The 12937-nt window shown below is 47.5% G+C and overlaps 1 protein-coding gene across 1 annotated transcript in view; it reads right to left on the bottom strand.

Annotated features, from left to right (window-relative positions):
* Positions 1-12937, bottom strand: part of JAG1 (jagged canonical Notch ligand 1) — a 67824-nt gene that overhangs the window by 29650 nt on the left and 25237 nt on the right. Inside the window, exons 4-7 of the mRNA XM_079969704.1 lie at positions 8621-8875; positions 7338-7398; positions 562-692; positions 213-332 (exon numbers count right to left, since the gene is read on the bottom strand). Coding sequence (XP_079825830.1) covers positions 213-332; positions 562-692; positions 7338-7398; positions 8621-8875 — 567 coding nt within the window. The remainder of the gene's footprint in view (positions 1-212; positions 333-561; positions 693-7337; positions 7399-8620; positions 8876-12937) is intronic.

Genomic DNA, 12937 nt, shown 5'->3' with positions numbered 1-12937 from the left:
CTCAACAGCAGAACTATGTGTGCCAGCTGTAACTCCAACCTATTCTCCCTCTCTCCAAAACAAAATTGGTCAGATGCAACAATTCTGTCCCCAGGATGTCCTCATTACTGGTTGCTTCCCGATTTTCGCTCTCTCCTGACCATCTCTCTAGGACAGCCCAGGGGGCGCTGCCCCCAAAAGCAGTCAAACCAGCCGATTGCAGAGATCCTTACCGATTTCACAGTTCTGTCCCGAGTAACCCTCTGGGCAGGAGCACTGGTACTTGTCCGGTCCGGTGTTGCTGCACGTTCCCCCGTTCAGGCAAGGTGGGTGAGTTCCGCAATAGTTGAGATCTGCAAGGGACCGTCCGGAAAAATGAGAAAGGAACTGCCTTCCGGGTGAGGGTTTGCGGAGCGCTTCGACTGCCGCCCCACAACCAAGCCAGAGGCCAGCGTTACAAAAGGAGAGGGGTTCCCCCCCCCCCGGCGGTGCATCCTTGACCTGCAGCCCCCCCCCCCTTCGCCGCCTCCCTCAACCTCCATCATGTTTAACTAGCATTTCAAAGCCGCCTCAAGAGTGTACCTTTATTGCAGAACTGGCCACCCCAGTTGGTTTCGCAGAGGCATTGCCACGGTTCATTGCAAGTTCCATGGACACAGCCTGGGTGAGGAATGCACTTGTCACAGTACTGACCCTGCCAACCGTACTGACACCTTCAAAGAGAGAAAGGGAGAGGGGAATTAGTCGCTCGAAAAGAAAGAAACAGGGCCGACAAATCCTTATTCATTCATTTATTTATTTGGGGGGAATTACAGTGGTACCTCGGGTTAAGTACTTAATTCATTCCGGAGGTCCGTTCTTAACCTGAAACTGTTCTTAATCTGAGGCACCACTTTAGCTAATGGGGTCTCCCGCTGCTGCCGGAGCACGATTTCTGTTCTTATCCTGAAGCAAAGTTCTTAACCTGAAGCACTATTTTTGGGTTAGCGGAGTCTGTAACCTGAAGCGTATGTAACCTGAAGCGTATGTAACCCAAGGTACCGCTGTACTTGATTTTACAAGCATAAAATTATAACAATACAACCATACACACCCACATTTACAGATTCCTCCAAATCTCTGGACTTCTCCCCTCCCCTCCATGGTTCCCATTTTTAAACCATTTCTACTGCATCTATTTTATGTAACTCCATTGTCTCCCAAGTACTTGCTACATTGCAAGCGTTATTGCAACCCCTGCCAATGTTTTCATCTGCTTACAGTGGTCTCCGAGATAAATTATAATTTTTTCCCCATCCTTTGTTAAAAGTTTTGGTCTTCTTGGTTCCTGAGCTTTCCAGTCAGTTTTGTCATTTCAGGATAGTCCAACAGTTTAATTTGCCATTCCTCTCTGGCAGGGACTTCCATCTCTGAGCTAGTAGCATCCATGTACAAATCCTTATTTTTATTTTAATATTTAAAGAGAAGCCTCCCCCACTCCCTGCTCAAAAAAAAAAAAAAAAGGAGTATTTGGTGGTTTCTTGTAAACAAACCAAGTTTTTTGTTTCCCCTCCAAGGTCTCTCAAGACACAACCTTTTCTCAGAAAAGAATAACTGTTCTGGGAGCCCCAGTATGGTGCCATGGAAGACAATACTGTTCTGAAACTCACACAAATGGGAGGGAAGGGAGAATGGGTGCAGGCATGCTATAGATCAATCCCTGGGGTTTGACAAATGAATTAATAAAACAGGGGCAAGGAGGAGAGGAGAGAGGAAGAATGAGGATTCTCCCAAGGATTCTCATGAATACAAGGGCTTAAGGATACTTGAGCAGAAAGAAAAACAAGCCAACCAATATAGAACAGCAAAGTTACTAGAGAATTTCCTCTTTGACCGCAACTCAGTTGGCTTGGGGTTTTTTTTGGGGGGGGGGGAATCACATGTTCAAATTAGGAGGACAGGAAGCATCTTCTTTCAAGAGAGATATTAATCTGGCAGCAGTCAGAAGATAGTTAAAAGTCCAATGATGTATCCACTTTGATAACATATAGCTGCATACATAATAAATCAGTTATATTCATCTGACATTTTTTTCTCCGCCAGATAATTTCAACCTAGCAAACCCAATTTTTATCCGAAGTTTGGCTCAAGTGCCTGTGTTTATGTTCTGAACGTATTACTTTAAGCTCAAGAAGCCAGGCTGGTGTAACAAAGCAAGAGATGTAATCTGTTATCCGAAAAGCTCCCCTCCTCAAATGCAAACACAGGGCATTAAGGAAAATCTCCAGTTTAAATACATTCCACCCTGAGACACTGCCATTTTTATTTGAAGCGAAGAATATGAAGGGGAGGGTGGGGGTGGGGAACAGACAAGAAAGGTTGAAGGCATGAAATTGTGGGTTAACTGCAAAGTTCACTTCATTACTGGGACCTGGGAAGAAGTGATCACCGGCAATTACTTGCTAAGCTGGCCCTAACTTATTAAAATAAACCTTTTCATCCAAGCCAGTTGGGCTTTCGGTTTTCAAAAACTCTGCCCAGCAAATCCTTGTCATGGGAAAAGCGATAGGGATCTTTCCAAGGGCTAATTGCTCGCAGCAACTTTTAACTCTCCATCTAAAAACCTCAGACAGCAAGCCACTCCCCTAATTAATTTTACAGAACAGGGGAGAGAGAGAGAGAGCAAGCAGTTCAAAGCCTCTGGATATATTCAATAAAAGAGAAATATTAAAATCTATCTGTTGGAAGCCCAATTGGCAGAGCCATCTCTGTGGGCAAGACAGAGCAAAGGGGAATGACCCCCCCCAACCTTTTTGATATGGAAGTCACAAAGAATACAAAAATTATAGATTCTTTTCTCAGCCTGAACTCTGCAAGCATTAAACAGAAGTGTGGACAAGCAGAGAGTCAGTAGCCTTCGCAGTATACCCTGCTCAGAGATGGAGGAGCAATCATTTCTTTACAGCAGGCATGTTCAAAGTCCGGCCCGGGGGCCAAATCCTAAAAACAGCTCAACAACTTTGGGATAAAATCCTAAAATAAGCTCAACAACTTCAATCAAAAAGCTCAACAACTTTGGGGCAAAATCCTTAAAAAAAAGCTAAACAACTTTGGCCAGCCCTCACTTCATCAAATCTGGCCCTCTTTGAAAAAAGTTTGGACACCACTGCTTTACAGGGTCTCCAAACGCCCACCCACTCCCGAAATTCTACTTTTAAATGCTAGAGGCACAGCCCATCTTGATAGAACTGTTCCAAAGAAGCAAACGCCAGCCAATTTAAGAAAGAAAGCAAAAACAAAACAAAACAAAGCAGTGCTAATTTTAGCCCGAAGCATTTATTAAGTCTTTCTGCGTTAACAACATAACACAATCGCATTCTCATGCGGAGAAGCCTGGCTCACATACAGGGCTTTAATTTTTATTTTTTTTAAAATCAGACCGTCTTCTTCTGCTGCGAGTGGCTTCCAAAACAAAATTTGGGGCAGGGGTGGGGAGGGAGTCAGACTCTTCTTGTTTCAGATCTAGCCAGTTTTGAAAATTCTTATTTTTAAACGGTCGCATTTGCAACATTAAAGAGACTGTAACTCATTCCCTGACCCCCCCCCTCCCCAAACTTAATGGAAAAAGAGTTATAATCTTGTTTCCCTCTGAGTCCAAGAATATAATTGAGGCTGGGGTATCAGGAAGGACAGCAACATCGCTGGAGAACTTTGCAGAGGAAGTGTGGGAAAATTGCACCTTAAGTAAATAAGGGCACTAGAGCATGTCTGGGCAGAGAGTGGGAGGTGAGAGACAGAGGAAGGCTTGAACTCTGGAAACAAAGCCTGTTGTTCTGGCTAGCGAGGAATGTGGGCAAACCCCATAAGGCACTTTCAGATGGATGACAGAAGCACAAATCTCTGGGAGCTCTGGCTCCAGCTCAGGCAGCAAGCTGGTCTCCGGCCCAGACAAAAATGGGGGCGAACAAAACACTGCAGCCCAACCGAAACACACAACACACACAAACACACAAACACAAGCCTCTCTTCTGTTATCAGGGCTGGTCAGATTTTTGCATCGCCCTTATCTAGGAGTGATTCATGTATGTTCTCAAGGGTTGGAAAGGAAGCAGGCCTTACCAAGTTTGCAGGGCGGAGGGGCAAAGCAACCCCCCCCCCCATTTTGGAACAGCACGCCGTAAGGGTTCAAGCGGATCTCAGCTCCTTTGGCGTGCTCGAGTTGCGCACACAACATGCGTGCCCCAAACATGCTCCATTTCAAAGCACGTAACCTGAGCTATGTCGCCTGAGGTGCCATTTGGATTTGGGCAGAGTGCCACAAGCGCAGCAGGGATATGCCAGGGGAGTCGCTGAAATGAGGCAGAGCTGTCCGAGTGTGGCACAAGATGGGGAGGCCACCTCCAAAAGTCTCCTATGCTACAAGGAACCATCAACAAACCAGCTTTCTGCCAGCCCCAGGACCAGCGTAAGAAAATTGCCTGATCTCCCCAGATGGGAGAGGGAAATCAAAAATCTGTATGCATTGCCACCAGTGTTTGAACCCATGCGAAGACCGTAATTTTGGTGACAGGGCATGGGGCTACAGCAATCTGGTTTCGGGTGAGGCACACTCACAAGAATGAATGCTACCGGGATGGGATGGGGACTATGGGGAAAAGGCTTTTTCCATGAAACACACTCACATACACACTGAGGTCCAGCGCTGAGGGCCTTGTGGGGGTTCCCTCGCTGGAAGAAGCCAAGTTACAGGGAACCAGGCAGATGGCCTTCTCAGTGGTGGCACCTGCCCTGTGGAACGCCCTCCCACCAGATGTCAAAGAGAAAAAGAACTACCAAACTTTTAGAAGGCATCTGAAGGCAGCCCTGTTTAGGGATGCTTTTAATGTTTAATAGGTTATTTTATTTTAGTATTTTGTTGGAAGCCACCCAGAGCGGCTGGGGAAGCCCAGCCAGATGGGCGGGGTATAAATAATAAATTATTATTATTATTACCTAAGAACATTAGTCCCCTTTGGACTGCAGACAACCAACCAACACCATATTCGAACATATACACAAGTCAGAGCATTGTTCCAGTTAGCTCATAGGCGGGCGAAAGGTCATTTTAGTCCAACCCCTGTGATGCAGCCAATTCTGGGTGGGCTTGGGTCACCGTCTACCCTGAATGACAGCAGTTCTCCAGAACTTTAGACACAGAATCCACTCCGAGCAATACCTGGAGAAGCTGGGAAATGAACTCAAGACCAAGGAGATGCTGTGCCACCAAGCTGTGACGCTGGCACAACCACAACCCTAGGGATGGGGACACAGGTGCTGCGGCACATGACTGCCACAACGATGTCTCTCCAAGACCCCCTCTGCTATATGCGAATATTGCGTCTCGTCTGAGCTGTTGCTCGAAACATTTGAACCATCACATCCAGCCACCGGGAGCGGCAGCATCACAGGGGAAGCGCCCCCTTGCCCATGCAGGCAAGTGCTCAGACACCGGCAAAGGGAGGTGTGCCACCCCAAATACTGCACAGACTCATGAGCATTTCTTCCAGGCAGAATCGCAGCCTGCAGCAGCATGCACAACCAAGGCACATAACACAGGGGCTTTCAACCAGTGTGCCGTGGCACCCTGGGGTGCCGTGAATGATGGTAAGGGGTGCCACGGGCATACTGGCCTCTGTCCTTTTCTTCCCTCCCTCCCCTGATGCCCTCTCGTGTCTCTGCATGGCTGTTTGTTGCAGCAGCCCTGGCTACAAGCATCCCAGGTGAATGGTGCCTCTGGGGCTGGCCGGGGGGTGGGGTGCTTCCCTGGCCCCTGTGGGGCAGTGTGAGGAGGCAACGCTCTTTGGGGCAGCAGCTGTCCAAAGAACTCCCAAGGAGAGGGGAGAGGAGAGGAGGCTGAGGGAACACTTCACAAGGGAGGGTGTTCGAAAAAGGGTAAGGGGCTGCCGGCTCTGCAGGCAAGGGGTGACATAGCTGGGCTCCTGAGCCCCACAGGGGTGCCGCAGAAAGAATGTACAGTGGAACCTCGGGTTAAGAACTTAATTCGTTCCGGAAGTCCGTTCTTAAGATGAAGCACCACTTTAGCTAATGGGGCCTCCCGCTGCTGCCGTGCTGCTGTAGCAAGATTTCTGTTCTCATCCTGAAGCAAAGTTCTTAACCTGAGGTACTATTTCTGGGTTAGCGGAGTCTGTAACCTGAAGCATCTGTAACCCAAGGTACCACTGTATTTACTCCTAGGGCTGGACAACTCCCTCCTTCCCACACCCACTGTCCCTAAACCTTCCCTGTTTAAGGCTTTGTATTTCATCGCACAACACAGGATGGATTCACCACTCTGGGTCTGCGGAACTCAGCGTCGCAGGACGTAGCAGAGGAAGCAGACGCAGGAACTGGGCTCAAAGGACTGGAGAAGCTTGGCCTGGTTGGGTGACAGCCCACGTTTCTGTGTCCAGTTCTGTGTCCAGCAAAGTGGGGAAACCAACCCCTGGGAATTAAATTCTACCCTGTGGGATCTGTGACACCATAGCAGGCTGCATGAGCTAAGAAGGTTGATGCTTATGCAAGAGACAGATAATTACGCTGGCCTTAAAAAATAAAAACAAAGCAGTGGCCTTATACAAACAAGGATTACATAACCCCAACATCATCCAGAAACCCTACCTGGATACGAAAGCGAAAACCGATTATTAGAAATACATGCAGATGAGATTCTTGGCGTTCTAGCTGGATCCCTTATACTGTCTGGCTATATACAAGCTCTGCCTCTCTCTCCCTCCCTTTCTCCTTGTCTGCTGGCCAAAAGAGAAGAGACTTCAACTTCAAAAGACTACGGCAAAAGACTCTGCCTTCATCGGTATCTACAGACAAGATTCCATCCAAGCTATTAACCTCTCATCACTCCCAAGTCTGGCTCCCAAGACCAGAGGAACCAAGAGGCTGCATTAATCCTATTCTAAAGAATGCTCAACTTTTGCCTATTGATGGGGGACAAAGTTGAGGGAATGGGGAGGGAGGGATGAAAGCAAGTCATGTAATTAAACACACTATAGAGGAAAATGCCTCGATCAGCAGATTTTGCACACAGGGGGGGGAAAGTTTGCGAAGAATTTCGGCCACAGCTCATTGCGAAACATCCACAAATGCATTCGTCCTCTCGCCTCCATGCCCAACACGGAGAGATGCTGGGCATTTCGAGCGAGGGAAACGTTTCACCTCACTGACGCCGGGAATGGAGAACACGCAATTAAACATTTCATAATGCAGCGGGAAGAAGGGGTAGCGTTTCTTTCTTCCTCCCTCCCTCCCTCCCCCCGGCTAGACAGCCCCCTGTTTAATTTGAAAAGTTACGATTGCTTAGCCAAAGGAAGATTTGTTTAGTTTACCTGCACTCTCCGGGAATTTTGCAAGAACCGTGTTTGGGGCTGCAACCCTGACGACAGATGGCTATGGAGAGAAGAAGGGGGGATTAGAAGGGTATGTTTGGGGTCCCCCCCCCCTCTGAACAGCACAAGAGACCCTTTCCCTGGACTCTCGCCCCTCGTGGGAACGTTTTAATCTCCCGCTAGTACTGTAATCCTACCAAATCCAAGGTTTAAACAGGTCCCTTGGATCAAGTCTACTGGAAGAGAAACTAGGGTAGGTAATGTCTCATGACAGCAACTCCATCATCCCTGGAGCAGAAATTTAAGTTCCGTTTTCAAAAGCCTCCCGTGATGTGCAAAAAACTCTCTTTCCAACATATACATTATAAGTCTCCACGTTTTCTCAGGAAGAGAGTCCATTCCCTTTCAAAAGAGCCAAAATGTTCTACGCAGATCCACCCCTACCTTCTCCTCACTGCAAACCTATTTGCATTTGAAAGTGAAAAGGCACAGCCCCACAGCTGAGTATTATTTAGGATGCAGGCTCATAACCGAAAAAGAACCTTTCTCTTGAGCAAGCACCTTTCTCTTGAAGCTTCACTATCAGAAAAGAAGAAACCTTGCTTCTTCACACTATGAAACATATCTGATTTACTGTCATGTAGCTGCCTTATACCAGGGATGGGAAATTTGTGGCCCTAGGGATACTGTTGAGACTACAGATACCATCAGCCCCTGCTGCATGGCCAGGGATGATGGGAGTTCTTCTGCTAGGCCTCCATTCTTACCTGCATTTTGTTTCCAATTATGACTGGCAGAAGGTAGATGACTGCTAAGCTACATGGACCAATTGCCTGACTCAGTAGAAGACGGATTCCTCAAGTACAACTCTGAATACTTCCATCTCAGTCTCCACCATTCAAAAACCTCTGTTATATTGAGCCGCAAAATCAGTTTTCCTTGAACCTGGGGTCTCCAGCTGTTTTTGGACTACAACTCCCATCATCCCTGACCACTGGTCCTGCTAGCTAGGAATGATGGGAGCTGTAGTGCAACAAAAGCCAGAGACCCAAGTTTGAGAAACACTGCACTAAATTGAGGTTGCAAGACCCATTATCGTGCATCGTTAAATGAGGCCTAAGAACCCTCCAACGTTGCTTGGGATGATGCGGGACTCTCGGTTAAATAGCTGACCTGTTTGCCCTCAACTTGCCTGGAATTAAGGGGAACGGAAATTATCTTTGGTGCTCCCTGACTTCTAGCGCCACACAATACCCAGGGAACGTAACACGGGCATCACAAACCTTTGTCACAGTCCAGACCCATCCAGCCTTCCAAGCACGTTTTGTTGCCATTCTGATCGCAGGTGTAGTGCCCAAAAAAGTCATCTCTCGGCCGGCAAAACTTGTTGCAGCCAAAGCCGTAGTAGTGCTCGTCGCAAGTGACCCGGATCTGGTATTCGAAGTGAGCCACACCTGCGTTCTGCTTCAATATCTGCCACTGGCGGCTCGGGTTGATCATCCCAGAGTGAGATGCCTTTTCGATGATGCTGTCGGCATCTTAAGGGAGGAAGAAAACAGAAATCAGAAGGGGAAAGGGCAGCCTGCAGGTCTCTGTTGCGGCACTCCTTTTCATATGAATGGACCCACCCCTCAAAGGAAGAAGAATCAGCGAGGTTAAGCCAGGATACACAGAAATATCTCCACCAAAGTGCAGCACAGCTGAGCAGAGAAGCCTGGAGAGATGACTTTCCTTCAAAGCTCAGGGCTGATACACACACTTGTCCCTTCATGGATGCCAGTACAGTCGTACCTTGGATCCCAAACCCCTTGGTACTTAGACGTTTTGGCTCCTGAACGCTGCAAACCTGCAAGTGAGTACCCTTGTTTGCGAATGTTCTTTGGAACCCGAATGTCCAACGGGGTCTCTGTGGCTTCCGGTTGGCTGCAGGAGCTTCCTGCAGCCAATCAGAAGCCACGCTTTGGTTTCCAAATGTTTTGGAAGTCGAATGGACTTCTGGAAAGGATTCCATTCGACTTCCAAGGTACGACTGTACATGGTTTTCTTCTACACAAAATAGGTATCCACAACCCTGTGCAACAAGCACACACATGCACACACCTTGCATGGTTTCTGCACACGGCAGCAACTGAAACTGTTGCCAGCTACTGAGTGTTTATGCAGATGGGCAAGCACTAAGCGTTGCCTCATTTACCCAACATCGCCAAAACCACTACGAGGACTATTTACACAAGATTAATCTGACTGTGGGATAGCACTTATTAATATTTAAACTCCACATTATCATCTGTCTTGAAGATTTAGGCACTGCTATCAAAGTAAGTTGCAGGCCCTGCCTGAAGGCATAACAATCTAATGAGTGGAGGATATTAAACGTTTCATCTTTTTAAACATACTTCCTTTTTATCCCCCTTTTACTAGCTATGCCGATTCCCATTATGCGCACGCAGACTGAAGCCGTAAGCACATAGGAAGCTGCCCTTATCTTCTTCTCCTTTGGCGATTACTTGTAGCCAAATAAGATTGTCTTCCATGAACACAGTTTTAACAGTGAGTTCGTAAGTGACTGTGGAAGCCAATTCTGGATTCACACGTCCTTCCACAGTGGGGACATAGGTTTCCGGGCAGGAGCTGATCACAGTGTGGATTTGCGAAACGTGCCTTCCTCTTAACACATTTCTCTCTTTCGTCCTGAGTTCGAGAGTCTTCAAAGCCCATGACACCTTTGGTAAAGGCTGTTCTCCAATTGGAGCACTTACAGGCCAGTGTTTCCCCGTTGTCAGTGTTTATACTACATTTTTTTAGATTTGCCTTGAGAGCCTTAAACCTCTTTTGTTGACCACCAGCATTATGCTTTCCATTCTTGAGTTCGGAATAAAGTAATGCTTTGGAAGACGATAATCAGGCATCCGAACATGACCAGTCCAACAAAGTTGATGTTGAAGAATCATTGCTGGTGATCTTTGCTTCTTCCAGTACACTGGCATTAGTTCGCCTGTCTTCCCAAGTGATGTGTAAAAAATTTTGGAGACACCATTGATAGTATCTTTCGAGGAGTTGGAGATGGCATTTATAAGTGGTCCATATTTCACAAGTCTATTTAGCCCTGAACTGTATCCACAGAGGCTGGTTGTGGCTCTCTCATATGGGGTGGGCAATATATTGTCCAAAACCAGTTTGAAGTCCATATCATGATATCAGTTTCATAATTTATTGTGAATATATTGTGTGCAATATATTGTGTGCGCCATACAAAAATTGCAACGTGGGGAAAAACGTTAAGTCAGCCATTCAATGCCTCTACATAACTCCATCTTTATTTCAGATATCACAATATATTGTTGTATCGCGGTGTTTGGCTGGTGATTTATCGCGATGTCAAAAACCAGATATTGCGCAGCCCTACTCTAAGATGCCAAGAAATGTTCACTGTAAAACCTCGAAGCCAGAGCACCGATGCAAAGCCCAAGAAAAAAATGGCTTCTTCACAACCAGAGGAAGGCAAAAGGCAGGAGAGGCCGTACTCCGCAACAACAAGAATGCAAAACTCTCTGCTTGCAAATGCCCTGAACTTTGTTCTGATTATTCACCCATCTGCAAGATATCGTTTCACATCTGACTTATAAACGCCCTCAGGCCAACTACAGTAGAAGTGTTGCAAAACCCTATTTGCTCTGGGCAAGATTCATGCTAGAGATTTCCTGCCAGGCAGGTATAAGCTGGAAACACTTTCCCTTCTGAGCCAAGCGGTGACATTGGCACTCCACTTTCAGAAGTTCACCTGGTTTTCAGGTTTTCTCTGCCCCCACCCTCTGCGAAAGCAAGCCGTCGTGTTAAATTACCCCCTCCTTTTTAGTCGTAGTAGCCAGGGCTCAAAATTCTTTTTATCGCTCTGGACAAGGAAGCAAAGATTCCCCTGGAATCTCCTTCAAAGACTCTCTGGTTCTACGACAGCCTCCCAGACTTTTCAAGAAAATGCAAAACTGCTACGCAACAGATCAGCAAAAACCCTAATATTTCACACGTGCCTGGGACCTGGTACGTATCTGTGGTATTTCGCTTGCTAGCCCGGCCTCGAGACTTCAATGATCTGGCAGCACCTTAAAACCTGCTGGACTGCAGACCAAAAATCTATCATAAAACAGCCAAGAGCTGCCTCTGTAGACTAAGGGAGGAGGGAGAAGGCAAAGATAAGAGGCGGAAAGCATCCATGCTAGCTGGCAACATTGCTTATGTATAAGTATATTGTGGCAGCAGGGCAGTATCCAAAATATTAAACAAAATGAGGAACGCCCATGAAGTCAAGTTCCGCCCCCCCCCCCCCGACTCAGAAGGACTAGGGCTGTTGTTCTTGTTTACTGAGTTTTCTACTCCATAAGACTGTGGTGGCTTTCCAGTGTCCCAAAGCCAGGATCTTTCCCAGCTTGGCGAGCTGAGAATCTTTCAATAGGACAAGGTTTCAGCAGCAGCACCTGAACCCAGGGCCTTTTAAACTTAAACCACCACAGAGACAGCCTCTGTTTCAAGAAGCAGGGCAGTGGGGGAGAGCAGAGCCTCAAAGTGTCTCTATTTTCCAGGGGCAGCCCCAGATTTACAGAAGCCATCCCAGTTTCCGATATCTCCCACTTTCCCTTAAAGGTAAAGGTAAAGGGACCCCTGACCATTAGGTCCAGTCGTGGCCAACTCTGGGGTTGCGGCGCTCATCTCGCTTCATTGGCCAAGGGAGCCGGCGTACAGCTTCTGGGTCATGTGGCCAGCATGACTAAGCCGCTTCTGGCGAACCAGAGCAGCGCACGAAAACGCCGTTTACCTTCCCGCCGGAGGCGGTACCTATTTATCTACTTGCGCTTTGATGTGCTTTCGAACTGCTAGGTTGGCAGGAGCAGGGATCGAGCAATGGGAACTCGCCCCGTCGCGGGGATTCAAACCGCCGACCTTCTGATCTGCAAGTCTTAGGCTCTATGGTTTAACCCACAGCGCCACCTGCGTCCCTCCCACTTTTCCTTGGGGTGTCTGTCCCTATTTTCATCGGAGAAATGTTGGAGGGTATGGCAGAGAAAAAGGTGAATAGACACTATAAATCCACTTTTCAAAGAAGGATCGTTCGGGATAGGACACTCCTTTACTTAAGGTACTTCTATGCCAGCCTTCAAAATAAATTCCATCGGTTTACAACAGCAACAGTATATGAAATCATTTGCCTTGCTTGCCTTCCAGGTTCCAGGGAAAGGATCTGTATGCTGCTGCAAATCACCATGCAAGATATAAATGCCCCCCCCCCACTCTCGAATTAGCACCAGTCACAGGCTATTTGCAAACCCAGCATGAAATAAGTACTATGCATTTTCAGCCAGCAACAGGCCTTGTGTTCCAGCTCCTGCTGTCAACCAAAGGCCACGGATGACTCTGTTGGGGTAGGGCCAGAGAGCCCCCATGTTCCTGCATTCAATCCCTGCCATCTCCCGGTAGCACTGGGAGAATCCCTTGCTGACAATACTGAGCTAGGCAGAACCAATGGCCTGACTCAGCATACTGATTAGCAAAGGTAAAGGACCCCTGGATGGTTAAGCCCAGTCAAAGGCAACTATGGGGTTGCGGCG

This window comes from Podarcis cretensis, assembly GCF_951804945.1.
Source record: "Podarcis cretensis genome assembly, chromosome: 3".
NCBI lineage: Eukaryota > Metazoa > Chordata > Lepidosauria > Squamata > Lacertidae > Podarcis > Podarcis cretensis.
This window is presented reverse-complemented; position numbering and strand designations above follow the sequence as displayed.